At 36.6% G+C, this 25827-nt stretch overlaps 4 protein-coding genes and 1 long non-coding RNA gene across 15 annotated transcripts in view; 2 read left to right on the top strand and 3 right to left on the bottom strand.

The window, feature by feature from the left end:
- LOC124437070 overlaps positions 1–7193 on the bottom strand; it is a 14406-nt gene extending 7213 nt beyond the window's left edge. Inside the window, exons 1-2 of the long non-coding RNA XR_006945570.1 lie at positions 6790–7193; positions 975–1053 (exon numbers count right to left, since the gene is read on the bottom strand). This is a non-coding gene — a long non-coding RNA (uncharacterized LOC124437070). The remainder of the gene's footprint in view (positions 1–974; positions 1054–6789) is intronic.
- LOC124437062 overlaps positions 1–8617 on the top strand; it is a 22185-nt gene extending 13568 nt beyond the window's left edge. For 9 of the 10 annotated variants that reach the window (XM_046987079.1, XM_046987086.1, XM_046987088.1 and 6 more), the window contains 2 exons: positions 5237–5951; positions 7404–8617. In XM_046987079.1, coding sequence (XP_046843035.1) covers positions 5237–5951; positions 7404–7462 — 774 coding nt within the window. In that variant the 3' untranslated portion in view covers positions 7463–8617. Of the gene's footprint in view, positions 1–2346; positions 3120–5236; positions 5952–7403 lie in introns of those variants that run through there. The other variant, XM_046987084.1, reaches the window with a different exon arrangement.
- LOC124437047 (copper-transporting ATPase 2-like) lies at positions 8588–19710 on the bottom strand. Of its 2 annotated transcripts, none has more exons than XR_006945567.1 (18): positions 19440–19708; positions 18124–18421; positions 17497–17646; positions 17262–17422; positions 16941–17179; positions 16598–16763; positions 16391–16501; positions 14427–14693; positions 13755–13988; positions 13207–13341; positions 12852–13037; positions 11693–11875; positions 11354–11501; positions 11122–11265; positions 10620–10762; positions 10108–10310; positions 9752–9972; positions 8588–9398 (listed from the first exon to the last, which is right to left on the bottom strand). XR_006945567.1 is itself a non-coding variant. In XM_046987059.1 (18 exons), exons 1-18 carry the CDS (start codon positions 19452–19454, stop codon positions 9251–9253), a joined length of 3153 nt encoding a protein of 1050 aa, XP_046843015.1. In that variant the 5' UTR covers positions 19455–19710; the 3' UTR covers positions 8588–9250. The 2 variants fall into 2 exon arrangements, 1 of the variants encoding a protein (XP_046843015.1); XM_046987059.1 differs by having other exon boundaries at positions 10108–10303; positions 10612–10762; positions 19440–19710.
- Positions 19711–21130: 1420 nt separating this feature from the next.
- LOC124437066 (glycine cleavage system H protein-like) lies at positions 21131–23101 on the top strand. The gene is made up of 5 exons (XM_046987091.1): positions 21131–21276; positions 21482–21561; positions 21655–21718; positions 21805–21936; positions 22895–23101. Exons 1-5 carry the CDS (start codon positions 21153–21155, stop codon positions 22990–22992), a joined length of 498 nt encoding a protein of 165 aa, XP_046843047.1. The 5' UTR covers positions 21131–21152; the 3' UTR covers positions 22993–23101.
- Positions 23024–24692, bottom strand: LOC124437151 (peptide methionine sulfoxide reductase-like; the record flags this gene model as incomplete). Its single annotated transcript, XM_046987160.1, has 3 exons — positions 23024–24007; positions 24081–24332; positions 24592–24692. Coding segments are annotated over 3 exons (561 nt in total), but the record flags the coding sequence as incomplete, so codon positions are not given.
- Positions 24693–25827: the final 1135 nt, after the last annotated feature.

Below are 25827 nucleotides of genomic sequence, written 5' to 3' on the forward strand. Positions count from 1 at the left end.
AGACAGTGAATGCATCAAATTGTACAGTCTAAAGAATCGAGATACGACCGTCTGTCCTTCGCGAGTGAAGAAAAATGGAAGAAACAACAGCGTGAAAGGATTTTCCTCCCACTAAGAACAATTGCGATCGTATAGAAAACAACATTCAAAAAGCCTGCGGAGGCTGTTTTCATGATGCAAACAAACAACGTTAAATGAGGCCACAAGAAAATGGCAGCAATCCAAACGCCAATGTCATTTTCATGACTACAGCGCTTTTCGTAATACATTTGAAAAGTAGTTCAAAGTTGGAAATGAACGAGAGGATATGAGAAATGGAAAGCACAAGACGTTCGCCCAAGTTATGTAGTAACATCGAGCAACATAACCTGTGAAATCGTGAAATCAGCGTTTATCAGCGATCATACCTTGACCTTCGTTATAACAATGCTTAATCCAGACCAATTCAGACGGATCTATGTCCGTATTACGGTATGAAATCATAAAATAGGTACGCCCTGCGTACAATAAGTGATATTTTTCAAGCTTGAAAACATTACCGCATTTAACTTGCTTTATCTTGTGGTTTTATGAAATTCCCTTTATAGTTGATACCCCTACCGAAATACCAAAGTTCTTAAAGTTTCGCGAATTCAGATATCGAAAGAAAATTGCGGATGAAGTCGATATTTTCGTACAAGTCGCTTACGTCAGCTCGACTCGCACGATCGAAATCGCATACGTAATGTAGGAGCAACAAACACGTCTTGGCACATGACATCATGTGTTATAAAATAAAACAGAATATAACGCGTGCGCTGATTGGTCGATAGCTGAATTTGCATTAGCCAGTGAAAACTGACCTGAGGTCAATCACTTAAATCAATCAACGAGAATTTGCAAATCAATCATGAATACGTGCTACAGGAAGTTCAACCAGTTCAAAACAGTTGGCGATTTATGAAAAAAATTTCTATATTTAAAAATGCGCATACCTTTTGTGTTCCCATTGTAAAATGTTGCTGCAATTAAAATCCTCAAACAGCAGAATGGCTGAGAACACGATGAAAGGTTCTATAATAAAAAGATTTGATTGATGTCTTTAAAACTGACCTCAACAATTTAAACTCTAACTAAACCCCTGCGATATAATTGAATTACAACATGAAATAACAAATGATTTATAGCTATTTCCTATATTCTTTGCATATCACCCTTGCAGCCTATTGACAAAGACAACTCGTCGTAAATAATTTCATCACAGAAGCAAACAGTACGGCCTCCACTGTAATTTTTTTACTACGCATATAATTACCATAATCGATCTAGTTATTACATAGTGCATTTTTTTGACCGATAGAACACTGCCATGGCTAACCACAGCGCGTAATCTAATTGAATTTACAGCACCGAGTTGTACAGCTGTGTAATCCAACTGTTTTATTGCATATGCTGTGATCACATGCTTCCCTTTTCAGTCAATCTTCATTTGCAGGTCATGTTATTACATGATATAAAGGTCAGTGGCTCTCTCGGACTTGGTAGCTATTAGAACGAATATTTCAAAATGAGAAAAATTATTTCAAAATTAGAAGGAATATTTCAAAAGGAGAACAATTATTTCAAAATTAGAAGGAATATTTCAAAATGAGAACAATTATTTCAAAATGAGAAGGAATATTTCAAAATGAGAACGATTATTTCAAAATTGGAAGGAATATTTCAAAATTAGAACGAATATTTCAAAAGGAGAACAATTATTTCAAAATTAGAAGGAATATTTCAAAATGAGAACGATTATTTCAAAATTAGAAGGAATATTTCAAAATTAGAACGAATGTTTTAAATTAGAACGAATATTTCAAAATTAGAACGAACATTTCAAAATGAGAACAATCATTTCAAAAAAGTGACTTCATTGCCTGTAATTAAGAACATGATTTTATTTTTCTTCGTAAAACCCGACGACGACATTCACAGCGCAAAAAATGCACGTTTCAAATCATAGGTATTACAGGATGCCAATATTTGTTTTACTTCATCCTAAGAGATTAATTTGCTCGGTTATTTTGTTAATTCATAAACATAAATAATTTAACGAACTGCTTGTTGTGACCACATTATAAACGGCAGGAGCCCTTAACTGCAAAACTCGGTGCTGTATATTCAATTAGATTCGCATGCTGTGGTTCGACAGTTCGGCTTTCCTATTGCACAGAAAATTCGCAATAAGATACGCATCACACAATACATTTCAATGGAAACTGCTGGAAGAGTATATAACACCGTGAAGGAAAACACACAAAAATACGGAAAAAAAACACGCGCATCCTTGAAGCCTTTTTACATCAAGCTGATCACATGTATTAACTTACTACTTTATTTACATATCAAACACAGTGCACACTGTGTTCATCGCATTAATTTTTTATTAAGAAACAACAAGTTCTCGAAAACACACAAAAATACCGAGATTGTTTTGCTAATAAACACCGCGCCCATTTTTTTACTGTAAGGTGAAGTACCCGTGAAAATTGAACATGTTTTTAATTTTTTTTACATACTGTGAGAATTTTTTTTATGATATTACTGTACAATACAGAGCAGATAATTTATGCTTTTTATCATTCATAAATCGAACTGTTTAAAGCTATTTCAGCAAAGTCAACATCGGTCACACTTTTAGGGAAATATTCGAATAGAGTAGGTAAGACAGTTTGACATTTCAGCAAAAATCAACCGATTTTCCCCCCTGGCAACCTAGTCTCGACCCCCATTTCTTGAACAATCCCGAAAGCTGGCAGCCATGCATTGAAGCACACAGGAAGACTGTTAACGCCAATCACTGCGGGAAGCTCGTGCGTCATCAATTGTATTATGCGAGAGAGAAATTCTATAGCGGTTTACGAAGAAATGCTCGCATATTGTTCAGAAGCAACGAGCCAGCAGCAGATGCTATTGCAACGATCTTCTGTCTTTGGTAAATGAAAGTGAAGAAATCATAGCGTCGCCATCCCTTGGCAAGCGGATTGTTTCATTACTTATAAGGAGAAAAGCAAGGGAGAAGTGTTACATTACAATCGACGAGCTCGGTTACATCCAAACACTTTGCGTGACTGACGAAAATTCGAGCAGTTCTGGTGAGCATCTGTTCAATTTCACAGTCAGACATTTCACATAAACATAATAAAGTACTCTCATTCCTTCGTTCGTCTTCGATGATTATCATGTTAATGCCAAAAATTCTTCCTCATTTACATCATCGGCGACAACTGGGTTGAAATTGAACTTGTATGTAGATTTTATAATGAAATGCGGCGGCGTCGCACACATGACGTGGCCTACGCGTTTTATGTAAATATACCCAATTTTAACGGCACAAATGTAACGCGCGGCTTACTTCAAAACGGAGCGTAGCAAAGAAATATGCGTTGGCCGGATAAAAAGTTTACAAATTTTGTCTTGTATATGAATTGTTTAAAGGGACATGATGGTCGATGACTGATCTTTTGTTGGCCAATGAATACTTTGCTTTTTGTTAGCTAGTCGTCAATGCTTTTGCGAGAATTTCCTGCGTGTACGAACGCCAAAACTAAACCCAATTCAGCTCAATACATAAACATGACAAAACAGTTAAAATGGCTATCATTTTCCCTCAGTTTTTTTTTTCATCACTTTTAACTTCGGACGCATCTCCTTGTGATGCTGTTGTTTTTGTCCAACGCATAATTTGAACGCTTTCTTTCGAGAGTGATTTCATGAGCCCAACAATAAAAGGTAATACTTGGGCTTGTTTATCAACATGCCTTTAATCTTTTTCCTGTCGTGTCAGCGAAACGCTGCAAAACAAAAGCATTCGCTTTGTTTTAGGAATGACCAGAATGTTTTGAAAAATCCAAAAAAGAAATTAGAAATTTCACTTCTCCAAAGGCACGAGCATGCGAATCGTGAAAATGCCCACGTTCGTATAATCAGACAGCCATCATTAATTTAGCTAGGTCTTCGACATCTGCTCACATGCATGAAGCCAAAACTGATAGGAGAAACACGTCTTGGTCTTCGTGAAAAGATATGAGCGATAATACGGGGTATTTTGATCATGTTGATCAATAGAGCTCAACTCATTTCAACCTTTTAACATGCAAAGTCAATAAATGTTTAAAGTTCATTTCAAAGAATGCGCACCGTTGTATTTTTAAAATTTTTCCAAGTTGACCAATTTTGAATTTTCACTATTTACTCTCACGGTGCTAATGGAGAATTTTGAATCGCAAGCATAACGACCAGACGATTTTCTTGACACAATGGTCTAAAAAACTGCGAAGACGCATGCGCAGTTGAAATTCCAATTTGTCACCGACCGAGATCGTCAAGCCCATCGCCAAAAATAAGAAATCATACCTAATTGTTCTCAAGATTTCATGACAATTTTCTTTCACATTTTGTCATTTTGCTGAGCACGATTCCGTACAGCATATTTTTCAGACAATCGTTTTAAAAAAACGAGAGTAGGCGTGGAGAAAACAATAAAAAGCAGACGGCTGTCATACACGACTTGTAGACATAACACATCATATGGAAATTTCTACCAAACTGATAACAATTACTGCTTTTCGCACACTGAATACTTGTGATGAAGGCTCGTTTCCGATCTGCTACATTTCCGCTCAATAAAAGAATGTCGAAAGCCTTTTAGTGCAGTTTATCTGGAGCAAAACAAAACATCATAGCGTCGAATGAATTAGAATATCGTGGAATGAATTAGAGTGTGATAGAATGAACTACAATGTCAACGAATGAATTAGAATATCGTGGAATGAATTAAAGTGTGATAGAATGAATTACAATGTCAAAGAATGAATTAGAATATGGTAGAAATTTTTTCCACACAAACTGCATGTATATGAATGAAAAAGAACTAAAAAACAACGGAAGCTTCCGATAATAGATACACATAAAGTGTTTACGTTAAAGTTAAGGAAATCATCGCGAGGCTTTGTTTGTCGTAGCAAAATAACGCTTACATAAGAAAAACAACAGTTGCATAAGAAATTAACAGATGCGTATTTAATTAATGCGCTCAAATTTCTGCAGCCTCATGTTGAAACACAATCTACTTGCAACACAATAGGCAGAAGCAACTACAAAGCTCAGCTCGATGCGCATCCACAACATATAAACGTGAAAATTAAGGGTCATTAGGTTATATGTGTAATAGAGAGGAGCTGAGAGTTACATTTTTTTATATATCTCTTAGACAAGTACGAACAAAAAAAGCAAGACCATCAGAATGCTAATACACAATCTACGAGAACGACTTCACCACTTGATATCATGGCGAATACAAGTGCGGCCTAAAAGAGATCTGGCAAATAAACGCTCATCTTCATCTAACATAAGCAACTACAGCAGCGCCAGTGCCACGTCCATGACAGCTCTGAAAGACAGTAAAAAGATTTCGAGGACACGAACCATGAAGGTCGTACGCTTTGCCGAAGTCGATGGCGAGGTTTTGACGGAGGTATTCGAGAATAGCAACGAAGACATGTCATTGGATGAAAACATAGATGAAGTATACGTGAAAAATGGACAAGTGACGGGATTTATTGAAGTAAAAAACCTCGAAATGGGACGCGAGGTTTTGGTTCGTTATTCCGAAACTAACTGGACGGATTTTAAGCAAATGAAGCCGAAACGAGTTTCTCGTATTGTAGATAGGAAAGGTCACATAAAAATAAAGATTTTACCCCAAAGAAATGGTAAACGGTCAAGGCGAAGGAAACAAATAGCACCTTGTGATGTGAACTCCCGTGAGGAATGTACCTATATGTTTCGGTTAGGTTTGCAGAAGGACCTCGGTCAACTCGAGCTAGTAGTCATTTCCAGTTTCAACAACATCATCGACACCAACCACAAGCAATGCTACAAGTTTTGTGATTTGACAAGCAGCCAAAGTGAGTCGACAGATTTAGGTAAGTCATAATTCAATTTCTTGACTGCGAACAAGTTAACGATACCGTCGAGAGTGTGTCGGTTTCGGTACCAAGGATGATTTGGTACCGTTGTGAAACGGTTGTCGCGCATCGGTGATTAGCTCGATGTGTTCACCTTGACATTATTCAGGAAGAAATTTATGTTTCTATTTTTTATATTTTTATTTCGAGCGAGCCTGGCGGCATGCATTTCATCAATTTTGCAACTTCGCATCTTTCATCTTTAAAAATTAATCATTCTGTTTTCACATTTAGTAGTATAATGCATACGAACTTCCAATGAGAACCCATTGAAGTACTTCATGTAATGAAATGAATTGTTGATTTCACATTTAAATAATTTTCAATGAGATGCTAAACTACTTTACCTCATGTTTAAGAATAAGTTCAACTGCTTTATCAACTAAAATGACCATTTGAAATGCTATGTGAAATTTAATGTAAAAACTATGTGCTAACTACGATATAAAAAATAAGAAATTCTTGCAGAAATGGAAGTTCTTACAAAATTCCAAAAACTCACATTTTAATGTATTTATTCAATTTCTACGAGAAACCAACCACACTATTGCCCTGTTGCTATGCAAACGTAACTTTTTGCTCATGCAATGCAAATATTTTTGTTCATGCACTAGTAAAATAAACTATAAAATTTCAAACGTTGTTGAGCCATTAAATACTCGATTTCATAGCTATCAGCAGCAAATTAGTCGAATTCAAATGATTTGTTGATTAAAAGCTTAAATATTTGACATCTTTCTTGAAGAATAGTTATATTGTACATGCGGACAGAGCCTATGATCGTGTATTCCCATACCTGTGATGTAGGCCAGTCTCTAGCACCTGGCATGACGTAGCCATGATTTTCTTGTAGCACGACAGTGTGCTGGGACAAATACGCATTTTCGCTTCAACATAAACGACAAATTTTCTTCTTTGACTAACGTCATCGTAACATTTAATTGGAATTCCTTCGTAAAATAAGACAGAAAGATGCTTATAGCTGCCAGAATATTTATTTAGACATGTTAGACTTTTGCAATGAAAGCACTTCAAAATGTTTAGTTCATTGAGCTTTGAGTTATAAGCATTGGTTATAAGGTTTGCAAGCAAAGTCCGCCATTTTGCTGCTTTGTTTATTTTGTATTTCCCGCCACAACTTGAGCGACTCACTAGTGCCAGTCTCTCAACCACATATTTTCCAATGATGTTTTCCCCACTCCTTAGTTCAGCGATGCTGCCATTTCTAAGAAGTATTTATTGTGAAAAACTGTCCTTATAATTTCCATAGTTCAATGGAATGCCCATCAATCTTTTAGGAGATATAACCTAAACCAACGCCTGTTTTCACAAGGAAAAGGAAAAATTGCCTTTTGACATTGAAACTACTTATCATGGCACCTTGACTTTCATGACATTTTTCTCCTTTAGGAAAGCAGAGACGTGAGATGAAATTTGAGAGAACAAAATTAAATAAGTGTATAAACTAAATAAGGCGGCCAACATATTAGACTTTACGGTTCGGGACAGACAGGCTTTACGACAGTAGCAAAGGAAATTTACTATAGTCGGTAGTGAAGCGACAGAAGACGACGTGGTCACACGATGAAACAACAGCCAACTTATTTCATCTTATTGAATACATTATTGAACACACAACGCGTGGCAGTGCCGCAAGTTATCGCAGGCTCGAAAAATTTAGTCGGGAGGAATGGTTTAAGCGTGGATTCTCGTTCCAGGGATGTCCGCGCACGGACTCGAAGATAATTCACTATTCCTGAAGGACTGAGTAACAGAAAAAAAATTGTTGGCTTTTTTATGTAATAATTTATTTCATATTTTTACACGAGGACAGTTTCAATCAAGATTAATCGAAGAATATTACTCCACAAAATTGACATTAATTCAGATTAGAGAGTCTGAGAGGCGTCAGTTAAGCTGCATTTTTTCAAATCCGAAACGTCAACTTTCGTATAAGCTTTTTTGAAACTGTTTTCTTTAAGTTATTTTATTTGAATTTTGTGTCGTATTATGTGTATTTAGCATAGCTTATAGCTGCTGAAGTTGCGGAGCAGAAGTACTTCATGTATGTAAAACGTAACCATTATGACAACGCTGTAGCTTAGTTAACGAGAACTTTGTCGACATATTTCCATTCGTGGAGGAAAACAGGGATGGATATAGAGGAGGGGTGTGTGGGGGTGCACTTCTCCAGCCTTGGCTGGTAGAAGAGCAGGGGTGAAAATTTCCCCACGAAATATTAATATACCTACCAATTTAGCTAAAAATACAGTCAAACAACACATTTCTTAGGGTCTCGAGTCAAACGCACACAACATCACCCACGAAATCTAATGCAAACTTGACTGACCGAACAACATCCTGTAAAACTAGAGCACCCCCCCTCCCCCCGACAAAATCATCCTCGATCCATCCCTGGAGAAAGTCTAAATCTTGTGTATAATCAGTTTCTATCACACTCAATCACACGCATTTCGTCAAAGTGAAACTCGACGTCCAAAGTTATAGTTCATGTTGAAAAAGTTCTTATAAAGAGTTGACTGAGAGAATATACCAAATTCTCGCGAACACGATGACAACTTCTCTCAACGAAGTAAAACTTTAAAATAAATTTATTGACGACATATTTGTTTCTGGTTTGCTTTCCGTGCTCAAAAATATTTTTCTATAGTTTGTGTTTCCATGGCTTTCTATAACTTATTATCCATTATTATCCTGATTATCACTACGTTTGTCATAAAGTAAATGGTTTGAACCCGGGAGTATCGTTATATGTTTGTAAATGATGATCGTCCAGGGTAATAAAGTCCTGAAGCGGTAGCCATTTGACTCTGAAGATGACTACCGCTAAGGTTGTCGAAACGTCAGTCAACAACAACAAAAACAGTCCTTCTCAGGACTTTATTAACCTGGACGATCATCATTTACAAACACTACGTTTGTCGCCATCTATAGTTTGTGTTTCTATGGCTTTCTACAACTTATTATCCATTATTATCCCTGATTATCACTACGTTTGTCGCCACATTCTGCCACTTTCGAAAAGAAATAGCAAATCTACATAAGATGGCAGAGTGGCGACTTATCTTATTGAAGAGCACAAAAAAAATCCCCCAATAACTACTCACAATCAACGGAAACCTTGGATCAGCCAATGAGAATGAAACCTTGGATCAGCCAATAAGAATGAAACCTTGGATCAGCCAATGAGAATGACAATATACAGTTTGACTGACGCGTTCTTTTTAAGCAACCAATCACACAATCTCTGAATGCGTAAGTATGTGTTGCTGGACGGATTTCAGTTCAACCCCACCGTCGCCGTAAATGTAGGAATTTTGTTCACTTATTGAATGTCCCGACGTCCAGCTCGATTCTCGAACATAACCGGTGGGTTTTTTATATCTATAGATATAAAAGGTACGAGTGGTTTTTATCGCTGTTTATAAAATAAAAACTATGAAACGCGTGCGATGATTGGTCTATAGCTGTTTCTGCATTGGCCTGTGCAAACCGATCTGAGCTAGATTAATTATATCGGTCAAAGAGAATTTTACAATCAATCATGAAAGTTGAAAAATCATATTTTTAAGAGTCGTTTTTGTTACAATTGTTTCATCAAGACCGTCTCCAACAGAGTCGACAAATGTTTGTTGACATTTTGTCGAAAAATTACGCGTATTGGACCGGCAAAATGTTTCTGAGCCAATTAAAACGATGCTTGCCATGTAATAAACACCGCTAATTTGGCAACTTACAGTTTTAAAAGAAGCGACGAGACAACGACAGACACGGACGAGGCGGCCATTGCTGCAGATGCCATCCACGGCTGCAACGTCACACCAAGTGTATGAAAAACTCCTGCTGCTATTGGCACACCTATCAAATTGTATATTGACGCGAACACAAAATTCATTCTTACACGACGTACCGTCACGCGCGAAAGATCGATTGACGTCACTACGTCCATCAAATCATCCTAAATTAAAATTGAGCGAAGTATGAACATAAAACTATACAAAATGGGATAATACTTTTTGAAATTATAATTGCTTATAGTTGCAACAAGAAATAACTTGATCATCCATTATATTGTTCACAATCCCCGGCTTACCCCAATGAGGACAACATCGGCAGCTTCAACTGCGACGTCAGTACCAGTCCCTATGGCGATGCCAACATCGGCTGAAATCAGAGCAGGAGAGTCATTGACGCCATCACCTACCATGGCAACGGTATTGCCATTTTCTTGCAGTGATTTCACTTTGTCAACTTTGTCTGATGGAAGCACTTGTGCAAAACGTGCTTGATGCCAAGCTATGAGAATTTTTGAAGTGAGGTTATTTTATGAATGCTAAATAATGTTGGAAATATTCATTTGACAAAATAAAGAACTCTTCGTCGAGCAAGAAATATTCTCTTCGTACACAAAACACTCTCCCTCAGGGAGGAAACACCATTCTTTGGGCATGAAGCGCTTTCTTTCATGCACAAAGCACTCTTTCTTTAAGCACTTCAAGCAATAAAAAGCCTTCTTTGTGTAAATGAACATAAGACTTATCTACTTGCAAGATCAAAAAGTCTACACAGCCAGTAGAGATATTACTGGTCATGCGCAATAGTTACCCGTGAGGCTATTGCCCAGGCAGTCTTCTTATTATCACCAGTGAGCAAGACGATTTGAATTCCCATATTTTGTAAGGTCGACACCGCTGCCGGTGCATCTTTCTTTATAGTATCTGCAACAGCGATCATTCCAACTAAAACGCCTATAATTACACAAACATCACGTTTCTAAAAGCAAAAGCTACCTTTAGCAGCTATAACAGATTTACTATTAATTTGAGCGCACACTGGAATGAATTTTAGTATTTGATATCTTAATAAAGGAAATGGTTTGAACCCGGGAGTATCGTTACATGTTTGTAGATGTAGATCGTCCAGGTTGGTATAGTCCTGAGAAGGACTGTTTTTGTTGTTGTTGACTGACGTTTCGACAACCTTAGCGGTAGTCATCTTCAGGGTCAAAAGATGACTACAAACATTTGATATCTTGTTACTAGTGCACTGTTTATATCCTTTTGTAAAACCATTTTGCATACGCTATAAACGAGCCTGCATTACCTACCATTGATTGCCACAAGCACAGCGGTATCTCCTTTGCACTCACGTTCTTCCATTGTTTCATCGATATATTTTGAGACGACCAGACCATTTTTCGACATCCAATTGCGGTTTCCAATCAGTGTATCATACATTTGTATTGATGTACCTATGAAAAGTTACAACAAGCAAAATAAGGACTTTGTTATGAACCCATTTGACGAAAGTTGTGCTCAACTTTTCCATTGAGCCAGTACCATTAGTAGATGAAGGAATGATGTCATCAGCAACAGATTTTTCCTTGTCAGACAAAAGATTTTCGATTCCAGATATTTTGCACTGAAGACCAAATCCGGGTACAGCTCGATAATCTGAACACTGACCGAACCTCTCGGTTCTAAGCATCTAGTGAAGATACAGAATACTTTAAGAGCCATGGTTCATTCATAGTCTTTACAATATCCTCCCTCACAAGAAAGCCAATAACATCCTCGTACCAGGACATTTTGCTCACCGGGTGAAATCGTATCAGGACATTTTGCTCACCGGGTGGTGATAGTATATTAAAAATTGAATGAATTACACGACGTACTTACCTCTTTAGCGTAGGTTGTGATCGCAGACGCTATTGGATGTTCACTGTTGGCTTCAGCAGTCCCAGCTACAGCCAAGAGTAGGCGTTCATTGCACACCGCAGGCTCAACAAATACAGCGGTCGTCATGACCGACGGTCGGCCATGAGTAACGGTACCAGTTTTATCAAATACGACGGTGGATACCTGGATAACACAGATCACGAAGAAAGACTCAAGAGGGCAAAATGTTGAATAGAGCAGATTACCTTTGGCAAAGATATCGAAAAGTTAAGATAAAAACGTTTCAGTACTTTAAGTAAACAACAAATGAACGCACTAGTGGTGACCATGCAAGAGGACTGGGGCTAGTATTATTGTTTAATGCCGAGAGTTAACTCTCAGTTCAGTTCAATGTTTAAAAGTCATGTATTAGCAATAAAGCATAGACCACAATATGATCATATTAAACCGTGATAGATCACAATAGATCATATTAAACCGTGATAGACCACAATAGATCATATTAAACCGTGATAGACCACAATAGATCATATTAAACCGTGATAGATCACAATAGATCATATTAAACCATTATAGACTACAATATGATCATATTAAACCGTGATAGACCACAATAGATCACATTAAACCGTGATAGACCACAATAGATCATATTAAACCGTGATAGACCACAATAGATCATATTAAACCGTGATAGACCACAATAGATCACATTAAACCGTGATAGACCACAATAGATCATATTAAACCGTGATAGACCACAATAGATCATATTAAACCGTGATAGACCACAATAGATCATATTAAAGCGTGATAGACCACAATATATCACATTAAACCGTGATAGACCACAATAGATCATATTAAACCGTGATAGACCACAATAGATCACATTAAACCGTGATAGACCACAATAGATCATATTAAACCGTGATAGACCACAATAGATCATATTAAACCGTGATAGACCACAATAGATCATATTAAACCGTGATAGACCACAATATATCACATTAAACCGTGATAGACCACAATAGATCATATTAAACCGTGATAGACCACAATAGATCATATTAAACCGTGATAGACCACAATGGATCACATCGCTCACAAGGAAGTGAAAAAACAATCAGTCGATATATCACAATACACTCCATACCTTATGACATGTCTCCAAAGGTTCTCCTCCTTTGATCAATATTCCCTTCTGTGCACCAATCCCCGTACTAACCATGATAGCAGTGGGCGTGGCCAGACCCAGAGCACAGGGACAAGCGATAGAAAGAACTGTGATCGATGTAAGGAAAGCGAACTGGATTATAACTTCGCTGTCACTAAAAGCAGGCTGGAAATGAACAGAATGACAACAGTTAATCTCTTTGCCAAAAAGTATTTATATGCAAGGTAAAAAAACGACAAAACCTCGGCATTTTTGTATCTCAAACAAGCAACATAGATTTGCCACAAGAAAAACCCTATAGCAGTAGCCAAGCAGCCGCGAAACATGAACTTACGTCACGTGATTCGGAGATTATGCTCACATCCAAGTAGCCAATTATAATCCAGATAATGAGAGTTAGAAGAGAGAGAATGATTACGACAGGAACGAAATAACCTGCAATGGTGTCCGCTAGTTTTTGAATTGGAGCCTGTGAAATAAAGACAGAAATTAGTTAAAGACGAAAAGATCTGATGAGTTGTTTGCATTTCAGCAAAACGTCTGCGCTAAATATGTGGCCAAAATGCAATCTCAGTGCTATAAGATTGTACAACTTTCTGTATACGAGAGATAAACTCCTTTACCAGCCAAAATTCTCAAAAATATTGGATAAAACATGCTCTGAATCATTTGAAGCTTTCAATTCCTGTCTATTGTCCTATCCAACTTAGATCTTGAGCTTTCAACACGATGCTCCTCGGAAGATTTTTTATCAAGAGATAGCCTCTGACAAGGTGTAAACATAAATGATCTCTACACATTGCACAAAAGTAAATAATTACCCCACCCTCCCCAACCCATCAAATCGTTATAAATGTTAGTGCCCCCCCCCTTAAAACCCACCTTAGATAACTGAGCTTCTTCGACAAGCTTTACAATCTGTGATAGTGTTGTATCTTTACCCACGTGAACTGCCTCGACTATAAGTGTTCCATGCTGGTTTATAGATCCTGCTATGACACGATCACCGGGACTTTTAGGTACCGGCATCGCTTCCCCGGTGATAAGCGCCTCGTCAGCCATTGACGTGCCTTCCAAAACGCGTGCATCCACAGGAATTTTTTCGCCAGGTAAAATCTTTAATTATACCAAAAGATAGATAGCATAGTTACAAATATTTGTTAGTTTGCAAAAGATCAAAGCAATATGCTGGCATGTAATACATTTAGGTATAATGAACCAGTTGAGTCAAGTTGATTGGAGCTTGTCGATATTACCATAGTTGCAGTGAGCCGTGTTCTCCAACCACCCACCCCCCATTTGATCAACTTTTGCGGTGGTCCATTGCTATTTTGTTTTAAAAACATACATACAAATACATCATACACAAACATTCAAACTGTGAACTCTCGATAAATATAGTAATTAATTATAAAATTTCATGAACAAGAGCAAAAGTATAATTTTTAATCGTAAACACGGCGGAATGAAATCCATTGACAAATCATGACGTCATACAACAAGTAAAAATGACGTCATACAAGCAATTTATGACGTTATATAAGCAATGAATACCTTCAATACATCTCCGCGTTGCACTAAATCAACGTCAATTAATCTTTCTTCGATGATATTTTTCGTTGTCTCATCCATCTTGCACAGCAGCGCCTCCATTGGTTGCAAGGAGAGAAGTCTGCTCAGCGCCTGTGAAGTTTTACCCTTGGCGATGTGTTCCAGCCATCGACCCAAACCAATGAAAATCAACAGAGCAGGGGGGGTCTCAAAGAATGTACGCGGACTCTTGGAGAATTGCAGCACAACGGCGATAAACAAAACTGTAACCTGAAATTACAAAAAGGATTCCAAAAATTTGGCAAACGAACGAGTTGCTATCAACAAAAACTTTCAAGAAAAATATAGTTTTTCTTAGTCGATAAAGAAAGAAATCACTTCTAAACTGTTGGACGGCGTTATTATCACATTCTAGTGAAGAAAGAAATCACTTCTAAACTGTTGGACGGCGTTATTATCACATTCTAGTGAAGAAAGAAATCACTTCTAAACTGTTGGACGGCGTTATTATCACATTCTAGTGAAGAAAGAAATCACTTCTAAACTGTTGGACGGCGTTATTATCACATTCTAGTGAAGAAAGAAATCATTTCTAAACTGTTGGACGGCGTTATTATCACATTCTAGTGAAGAAAGAAATCACTTCTAAACTGTTGGACGGCGTTATTTTCACATTCTAGTGAAGAAAGAAATCACTTCTAAACTTTTGGACGGCGTTATTATCACATTCTAGTGAAGAAAGAAATCACTTCTAAACTTTTGGACGGCGTTATTATCACATTCTAGTGAAGAAAGAAATCGCTTCTAAACTGTTGGACGGCGTTATTATCACATTCTAGTGAAGAAAGAAATCACTTCTAAACTGTTGGACGGCGTTATTTTCACATTCTAGTGAAGAAAGAAATCACTTCTAAACTGTTGGACGGCGTTATTATCACATTCTAGTGAAGAAAGAAATCACTTCTAAACTGTTGGACGGCGTTATTATCACATTCTAGTGAAGAAAGAAATCACTTCTAAACTGTTGGACGGCGTTACTATCACATTCTAGTGAAGAAAGAAATCACTTCTAAACTGTTGGACGGCGTTATTTTCACATCCTAGTGAAGAAAGAAATCACTTCTAAACTTTTGGACGGCGTTATTATCACATTCTAGTGAAGAAAGAAATCACTTCTAAACTTTTGGACGGCGTTATTATCACATTCTAGTGAAGAAAGAAATCGCTTCTAAACTGTTGGACGGCGTTATTATCACATTCTAGTGAAGAAAGAAATCACTTCTAAACTTTTGGACGGCGTTATTATTACATTCTAGTGAAGAAAGAAATCACTTCTAAACTGTTGGACGGCGTTATTATCACATTCTAGTGAAGAAAGAAATCACTTCTAAACTGTTGGACGGCGTTATTATCACATTCTACTGAAGAAAGAAATCACTTCTAAACTGTTGGACGGCGTTATTATCACATTCTAGTGAAGAAAGAAATCGCTTTTAAACTGTTGGACGGCGTTATTATCACATTCTAGTGCACACATCCGTGAAGGGAAGGAACAAACTGTCTTACAAACCAATTATGAGCCTAGAGTAACGGACCTCAACGATTCTGTAGTAAACGAACAAATATTTTCATTACAATTCTCATATATTTATAGTTCTAGCCGAGCTTTATATTCCTGCTGTTTCAAAAACATTTGTTTTCCTTCACTGGAAAAGCAATTTATAGAAATGATAATTTTACTGTGAATTTAGATGGCACGAGTAAAGCTTAGAACTTACTGAGCAAAGTTTAGAACTTACTGAGTAAAGTTTAGAACTTACCGAGTAAAGTTCAGAACTTACCGAGTAAAGTTTAGAACTTACCGAGTAAAGTTCAGAACTTACCGAGTAAAGTTTAGAACTTACCGAGTAAAGTTTAGAACTTACCGAGTAAAGTTTAGAACTTACCGAGTAAAGTTTAGAACTTACCGAGTAAAAGTATGCAACTGTTGTGGCAAGCATTATGAGAAGATCCATGCTCGCTGCTCTGTGTTTCAGTGCTTTGTACGCGGAGATGTAAAAATTTCTACCGCCAATAAACTAGGAAACATTCGAAAAAACAGATAATTCATGGAAAGTTAATATTTCTTCTACAAAATAAAACACTTCCCCACAAAAACTTCATAGAAAGGATACCTGAACAGGAGTACATAACATGAAGTATAGCAAATTCTCTAGAGAGAGTCCCTTCGTCACTTCCACGTGTGGGTGAATTCCACGACTTTTTAGCAGAGAAAACACGATCATACAAATCATAACAGGTGCCCCGAACAGAAATGAAATAAAAAACGATCTTCTCCACCTAAAAACACACAACATGACCTGATTGTCATCAACTTCCTTTACCACAACGCATGTAAGGGAAAAATTCACGAAAAAACTCAGATTTGTAGTTCATTGTAGATTGCTTGTTCATTGGCTGGGAGTGGATGACGTTACAACGCATGCGTAAAATGACATGACGTAATGTGAATCTTACTTTGAGATTTCAGATTTGTAGCTGAACCGATCCGTAGGATGATGGCTGTTCTCCAATTTTACTTCATATCCAAGCCCTGTAATGATTTCAGTAATATCCCTCGGTCCAATCCTCCATGGCTCGTACACAACACTGGCTCTCGAAGCATTATGGGAAACTGAAATCTCGAGGATCCCACTCATACTCCTCAATTTCGACTCAATCAATGACACGCATGAATCTTGGGTAATGCCTTTTATCTGAAGCAGATACAAGAGACTGGCGCTGTGAATTAGCAAATTCAAAATTGGCGATGTCTTCTAATCCATTTTTATGTCTTACCAATAGGTTTAGTTCCGCTTTTTCTTCATCAGATGGCATGATCTGGGATTCAAACCCAAGCATCGATACCTGGGAAGCTATCTCTTCGGGACTTATAAAATCAAAATCGTACTTTATTTCGGCCTTCTGTGTCAACAAACCAACAACGACAGATTTTATTCCTAGACACAGAAAGAAAGAAGACGTATTTTATCATTTATACACATCAGCTAAGTAAATATGAAGAAGGCCTAACCTTGTTTCTTTACCAGAAAGTTTTCTATGAGGGAGACACAGGACGAGCAAGTCATCCCTTTTATATGTAGAAACATTTTCGTTTGATTTGAACTGGATATTGGAAATGGAATAATCTCATTTTCATTGACTGGAACGCGGTTTCCGTTGTCTATTAAAGAGAAAGATATAATCTATTGATTCTCACATTTACCAACACTAAAAAAATGGTTTGAACCCGTGAGTATTTACTAACAATGCCAATGCTAACCGCAACCGTAGCTAGAACGTTGATTGGATGAAGAGGTTTGACCAATTGATCCTCAAAAGATCTTAGTCGAGCACAACTGAATATATGAATATAGCCACTTCCCTCCTTCCCTCCGAATCAACGTTGTAGTTCTGACCCTGATGCTAACGAAAAGTCTACCGATCAAGATCATAAAAACCATGACCAGCCGACAATTTAAAGAAGTATAATATAAAACAAATTCCGAAGAAGCAAGACATCTTGAGATTGCAAAATATGAATCAAAACAAGACGAGAAGTAAACTGTTTACAGTCTTGTTTTGATTCATATTTTGCAATCTCAAGATGTCTTGTTTCAAGATCATAAAAGTTCACTGATTCATTTTGCAAAGTGATTACCTGAAAACAACGGCGAATCTTCCTCAACAGACTTTAATTTCGCATCAAAACCCGTCTCCTCGATCGCCTGAACAATCTTCTGAGCATTGATGCTCGTCAAAAATATCACCACGGCCTGTTCCTCAGCGAGAGATACAGAAACTGATTTCACCTCTTGAAGTTGTTCGACACTCTGTTCTATGGTCCTTACACATGAGTGGCAGGTCATTCCTGTTATCAAAATAACAGCTTTCTTTGTCTTTTTTGCATCGCGCATTTTGAATCGCTCCATTTCAACTGCCCTCTCCGGGATGGATTGCTAAAAACAAATTATATTCAAGTTGCAAGTGAATATCATATGGCTTGGTTGGTGGAGTTTTAGTGAGTGAAGTAATTCTAGGCTGCCCTTTAAATACTTACACAGATAAGGAATTCATCAATGTATTCGTGATTGGTGACTAAATACCGTTAAGTTATGTTCGTTGTTTGTTTTATTATTAATCCTCGCTCAATTTGTGTACCTCAGCTTAACTAAACAAATAGTTAAACATCGAATCCAATTTTGAAGGAAGAGTTTTGGCGCTCCATATGTGAGATCTTCGTTCAACATTAGCAAAACCTTAACATTCTATCACATAATCCTTGTTCACAAAAGCTTTCAGTAAAAAGCAATCATATATAGTGAAATGTTTCGTATGTCAGAAACAATTGTGCAACTTGTAACTGTTGTATCTGTTGCAACTGTTGCGTGGGTTTTAACTGCTGCGTCTGTTGTAACTGTTGTGTCTGTTGTAACTGTTGTGTCTGTTGTAACTGTTGTGTCTGTTGTAACTGTTGTGTCTGTTGTAACTGTTGTGTCTGTTGTAACTGTTGTGTCTATTGTAACTTCTGTGTCTGTTGTAACTGTTCTGGCGAATCCATAAAATAAAATAATAAGAAAAATGTTATATTAAAAAATTTCTCTGTATAATTTCCATGTGTTTTTCATCAATAGGTTTAGTAGTCGTACATTGCTGACATAAACTTAAACCTAGTTGACCCCTCCCCCCTACAGAGAAATCTAAGACAAAAACAGCAGAGAGCTATTAAGAGCTTTGCCTTTTTCCAGGATCATGCAAATTGCTTGCTAGCCATATATCTGCTACAGTTTTACATTTTAATGCGATTCACAATGTTATAGTCGCTCCGTTATGACGAAATCTATCGTCGATTAAACTTTAATCCACATTGATGACCATAAAAGCGCGCGCCATGAAGTGGTTTTTGTTTTCTACGAATTCCGAGTCAATATTTGGGGTGGAACATTTTTACTACGTACAATAAACGCTGTCCTTTACCTGCGGCGTATCCATCGAAGTGATCAAAATTTTAGAAACGATTCTCGAGAGAAACTGTTCTCGTTATCAACTCAGTTGTTGTGTTCGTTTGCGACAGTGCGAGCGATGCAGTGTCAGACAATCTTAAAAACTTTGTCATTTAAAAACCGACGGTCGTTCATGCTCTAAAAATCAGCCTATCACATAACTTTTGGCAATGACAAACATTTAAGATGTATTTCAAATGCATTTGTGTTCAAAATACAGTTGCGACTATTCATACGAGCTATTCAAGCTGTGATCACAGGATGCATCGAGGCTGTTCTCAATTGTGGAGGCATGATTGACGGAAGTAATGACGTACCAATTGATGTCATGCACTAAGATGCCCATATTTGGCATGCAAAAGACCAATATAAGTTTTTATTGTAAACAATCATGGAGTTGATGACATATGTTCATTCCCCATTGGTGGGCACAGTTATACCATTATAAACAAAATATGCAATACTAATATGGCGAGCTGTAACATACTTATTGAAATGATGTGAGACAATCAATTTGACTTATTTGAACAGTCGCTGAATATCTAATCCCAACCAATGAAAGAGCTGTAGTTATGTCATGTGATGATCAAGAGTGACCTTTGAACTCATCTTGAATTGCATGTGAGATAGCACTTGTTGAATAGGTGCGGTTAAGCACATCATATGATGTGAAAGTGATGGCTGATACAAAGTTTTTTCTAGTTGATGTGACATCTAAATGTTACAGTAAAAACAGAAGCAAAATAGCAAATTATAAAGGACAAAAAAACCAAGCATGTTGCTTGTTAGAAAGATTCATCAAAAAATGATGTAGAAAAGCAAACTTGGAGAAATGATGAAAAAGTCAACAATTTCCTAAGTGAGTACAAAAAACATGAAAAGCAAATCCATCATGATTGAGAAACACTTTGTGGACTTGACAAAGAAAGTATTTGTATTTGATACCATCAATAATGGTTGTTTTTATAAGCAAACCTGCATTGAACCGAATCAAAAAATGGCCAATAGTATATGCTATTGTATATATATTGGATATAATAAATATAATGTACATATCAATGCTGTCTTTGAGGCATGTCCATTGAAGTCAAACCATAGTTATTTGTGTTAACATTGATGGCCTATTAAAGTAGGGTGCAATCTCATTCTATCAAACATCAAAGTGTGTAATTATCGGAGCTTTAGCTCACATGAAATTAAATTGCACAAAACCTAAAATTGTATTTCATTTGTTCATAACACAAGTCTGTTCTGACTGGCTATCAGATGCATAATGATAAAAACAATCCAGGAAAACTTATATTATGTTTAAATGGTTGCGGTGTTTTAAAAGACAACAATATTTCTCATTGCATCATGAACAACAACAAGATAATTTCACATGACACTTCCATTGATTTAAACAACATGTTCACAAAATAAAAACTTACCAAAGTTATAACAGGTAGATCAATATAGATGTAATAATTGTTTGACAGTAAAAACCACACACTTTAACTGTCCTCTTCACGAAAGTTTTCACAAAATAGAAATAGTTGACGCCTTAATTGTCCTTTTCTATTTACCGTCGGAAACTCGTAATGTTGCTGTTCACATGACATAAACACTGCACCTTTACCGGTAAAGCAAATATGCATAAATTAGGTCAGCGTCATTTCACATTAACACGTGGCTTAGATTGATCAAAATGGCGGCAGTCCGGTTGGGAAAAAGTGTTTTAAGATTGTCCAGTTTTCGCGTGATGTGTGTGAATCTAGACTATAGCATAATTCAAGCAAAGAGAATTCATACAGCATATCCACTTGCGACAGGTATTGGCAATATGAATTAGCTCATAGTGTGTTTTCATGCAAATCATGTATGTATCGAATCGATATGAAATTCGATTCGAGACTACATGACCTGCATGAATATATGGGTTTGTTATTCATTCGGATGTACATATATTTTTAATTTCCTCTAAAACGGTGTCTGAAAATATGCATCAACTGTACTCTATCGTTCGCTTTCTTTCAGAGAGAAAGTACACCAAGGATCACGAATGGATATCGATGTCTGATGATGTTGGGACGGTAGGGATTACAAACTACGCTCAGGTGAAATTACTTGTGGAATGTCTTAAATGCATATTACGAAAGAGTGTTTTATTTAAGAACTTACTTACTTTTTTTTGGCCATTACAATTTCAGAACCTTCTGGGTGATGTAGTTTATATTGATTTGCCAGATATCGGAACCAAATTTGATCAAAATGGTTGGTTTCTCCATCTTCACACCACATCAACTTGCCAACTTGAACTCTTCATTGGTAACATGACTAACATCTTGTTCCACGTTTAGAAATATTTGGTGTTGTTGAAAGTGTCAAGGCTGCCAGTGATCTCTATGCCCCTGTGTCTGGCGAAATAACCCACGTGAACGAAGCTCTACCAGACACCCCAGATTTGATAAATAGAGAACCGTACGGTGAAGGTACTGAATTCAATTTAGTTTTAATGCCAAAATCAATCGTGTATTAAAAGGCTACATCTCTACATTCTCGAGTGAAATAAGACTGTCACTTTAAAAAATGATTGGCTTCACAGTATTTGTGTATATTAAATCATTATTTGATGAGGCTATGCACGATATCCAGAATTATTTAGGCATATGATGGCATTGTCAGCCGAAGCTGTATGCTGATGCAAATAACACCATCCAAGACCTTGATAATGCCAGATATCTTGACAAAAATGAATTCAATAATTACTCGAGACCTTGATAATGCCAGAATTCTTGAGATAAATGAATTCAATAATTACTCGAGACCTTGATAATGCCAGATATCTCGATATAAATGAATTCAATAATTACTCGAGACCTTGATAATGCCAGATATCTTGATATAAATGAATTCAATAATTACTCGAGACCTTGATAATGCCAGATATCTTGAGATAAATGAATTCAATAATTACTCAAGACCTTGATAATGCCAGATATCTTGAGAAAAATGAATTCAATAATTACTCAAGACCTTGATAATGCCAGATATCTTGAGATAAATGAATTCAATAATTACTCGTTATTCATGTCAGCTGACTGAAATAGAAGTAAACACTTACATGTCAAAAATTTTAAAACTTCAGTTGAAGTGTACTTGTTGGCAATTCATTCATTTTCTTGGTTTTGTAGGAACTACAATACTTGCAGAATACCATGAATTATTTGTATACAGAACTGCAATTTTTTATATAATGAATCATAAATGCAGATATAATGCAGCCTAGAGTAAACTATTAGCGGCATTTTTCACTCAGTTGATTTTACTGAATTCTGGCGTTAAGATGACATGCAAACATCTTGTACACTTAGCTTGACAAAACTTCATTTAAGAATAATTTGGTTGTAACAATGTGGTGTAGTTAACTTTCCTTTATTGTTGTCAAAGGTTGGATTGCAAAGATGAAATTATCTGACAAATCTCAGCTGGATGAACTAATGGATCAAGCATCTTATGATGCTTACACAGAAGAGAATGATGAATAGGAAATAATTTTTATGAAAAAAAGAACACAGCTTTCTAATATATCTGTATTTACTATACAATACATTATTTTGAATTTGAGCCTAAATAAACTCTATAAGCGATGACAAATAAGCGTGCAAATTTTAGAACAGTTGAAACATAGCTCCTTCATCCACTCCAAAACTTTGAAGGTTTCATTTTGGAGCTTCATAAGCTAATTTTACACAACACTTGTGTTAAATATATGACCGAGTTCCTGATTACAGAAATCTACAATAGCTCTAGTTTATCATAAATTAATCTTTTTACCTTAATATTTGCTCCCAAATCTCTACCTTACCTTATCTACATTTCACTGAGAGCATGGCACAAAATATGAACACAGTTCAACGTATGAAGACAAAAGTAACTGCAATTCCACATGCATTTCATGCATCATATTACTTTATTTCTGCTTTTTTATTTATGTATTTATATAGTGTTACATCCCATTCATTATTTCTTTTATAGCCTGTCGAAGGCTGTAGACAGACACCCGAAAGCTTGTTCATCAAAAAAAATTTTATATCAGTGAACCTTTTACAGCATTTTTTCTATAATTTAAAGCATTAGAAATGGCAGTTACAATTTGTCCTTTTTTTTTTCTCTTTGAAAATTTCTGAAACAATTTCTTAATGGCCATATTAAGTCCAGAAATACCTCAATTTCTATATTATTCATTAATGAACTGTTTTAACTATATCTTAAAACAAACTTCACAATTTCCCATAGGAAATGCTCTCAGTGAGAAGGTTTACAAAATCTAACCTCACAGCCTACTGTTCGACCTAAAACACCAGTTTTCGTACCATATTTGCAACCTCTGATGAAATCTTTAGTTCCTTTACTTCTTCATCAAAATTCTCTTTGGTGCCATTCGCTCCCAGGTATCCATTGAGGCGAGCAGCAACTTGAGAATCCTTCAACTCCTGGTCGTTCAACTGTAACAAGCGAAGTATCTTTCCATAGCCACGCAATCTATATTTCTGATGGTAACTACGAAAAAATAATGGTCGAACACGTTACAGTTTAGCATACTACGGCAAAAATACATCGATATTTTACATACTCTTCGGCATCGTAGAAATCTTCTGCAGGTAGGATTTCTGTTGCTACGCGTCTCCCCGACTTCATTTGCACTTCTTTGGCACTTTCCTCGGCCAGTCGCTTCTGCTCTTGGTTGTGGTAGAAAATGGCAGATTTGTACTGCGAGGTACGTTTTGTGGCAAAGTCGTGTCCTTCCCAGAACACTTTCAACAGATTGCTGTAATTTGTTTGCTTTGGATCGTATTCAACTTGAAGCGTTTCCGTGTGCCCTCCCCTTGACGAAACGTAATGTTAGTAAAGACTTCGAGAAAATGAAAAATAACACCTTTACTATTAAACAATACAATCTCCACAAACAAGTACAACAATCAACTGACAGATGTTGATTCATCGACAATATATTCTACTGCCGACAATGTTTGTTTTGACCACGGGTGACAAATGTTACTGTCATAGGAAAGTTACTGAACGAAAAATCGATATGCGATAACTATTTCACAAATTACTTCATAGTAAGCAAAGCATTGACTTACAAGCTGGTATATGTAGGATTTATCTTATGTCCGCCGGTGTAACCAACTCGAGTTTGCACGATCCCCGGTACACAGCCGAACTGTGACTCGGGGAACCAGAATCATCCCATTGAAAACGTAGCTGTTTCGCTGGTCTTCGCCAAATTTAACTCGTTTGTATTCATTGCAGTTTTAAGTGCAGCCATGGAAGAATTCTTGCCACCTCCTCTCGAAAAAAACGACAACATTGCAGACTTTAAGGACATGACTTAACGAAGAGAGCGGATGAAAGAAAGTAATCGCTATCACGCAATCATAATGACTTCTTGACAAACGGAAATGCTGACAAATGTAAATTCCCTCTCCCAATCTTGTCATTTTTAGAATTCCTAGATACCTTTCCTCAAATAATTATATGAATATCTTATTAGAGTACAAAATGTTCTATATTTTATGACCAAGGCAGATGAATCCTCATTTATGAGAATGCAAAAAAATCGCCTATTTTTTTAATGCTATATTCATTCCACCTTTTAAGGAATCCTTATAATTCACATGACGTAAATGTGTAGGAGGTTCGACCTGACCTTCATTGCCTTTAGGACAAATATTTTGAAGAATGATAGCAACAGTCTCCAGGCGAAACTTATGATTCATCATGCAAGACTATGCCTAATTTGAAAAAAATTCATGTTCTACCCTCTTGATTTGGTTTTAATTTTGCCAGATTATGTACCGTATAGAACAGTCCCCCAAAGGCTCATTCTAGATGATTACACTTCACTGAACACAGCATAAATCAAAAGTGCATGATTTTTAACTCCTTCAAACCAGTATTACTTTTAAATAAACTAATTTGCAATAATCTAGTTTGATTTTCAACATTGTAGTTCACTTGATTTTTAACTGGAGTATATAATCACAAAGTCTAAATGCATAAAAAGCCAATACATTTAAGATGCGGGTCATTAATCTTGAGTACTTAAGTACATTCTAAACGTGACCGAAGAAAGTTCACAACAACGTGCTAACTTTGCTAGAGCTTTTAAGCCTTCAACATAACGAAATTTGCTATTTATGCTTTTGCATTATCAATAAAGAATTAGGTGGACCAAATTACTGTTCATATTCTTTTACCCAAAAAAACACGATGTATAAAACATGCCGAGAGAAAGAAAAAGAGTCTCTTTTTACTGCTAAAAATAACATTTAAATTGGCGTGAATGAACGAACACTGTATGACAGTATTTTCATGAG

Source organism: Xenia sp. Carnegie-2017, unplaced genomic scaffold (genome assembly GCF_021976095.1).
Source record: "Xenia sp. Carnegie-2017 unplaced genomic scaffold, XeniaSp_v1 HiC_scaffold_16, whole genome shotgun sequence".
Lineage (NCBI taxonomy): Eukaryota > Metazoa > Cnidaria > Anthozoa > Malacalcyonacea > Xeniidae > Xenia > Xenia sp. Carnegie-2017.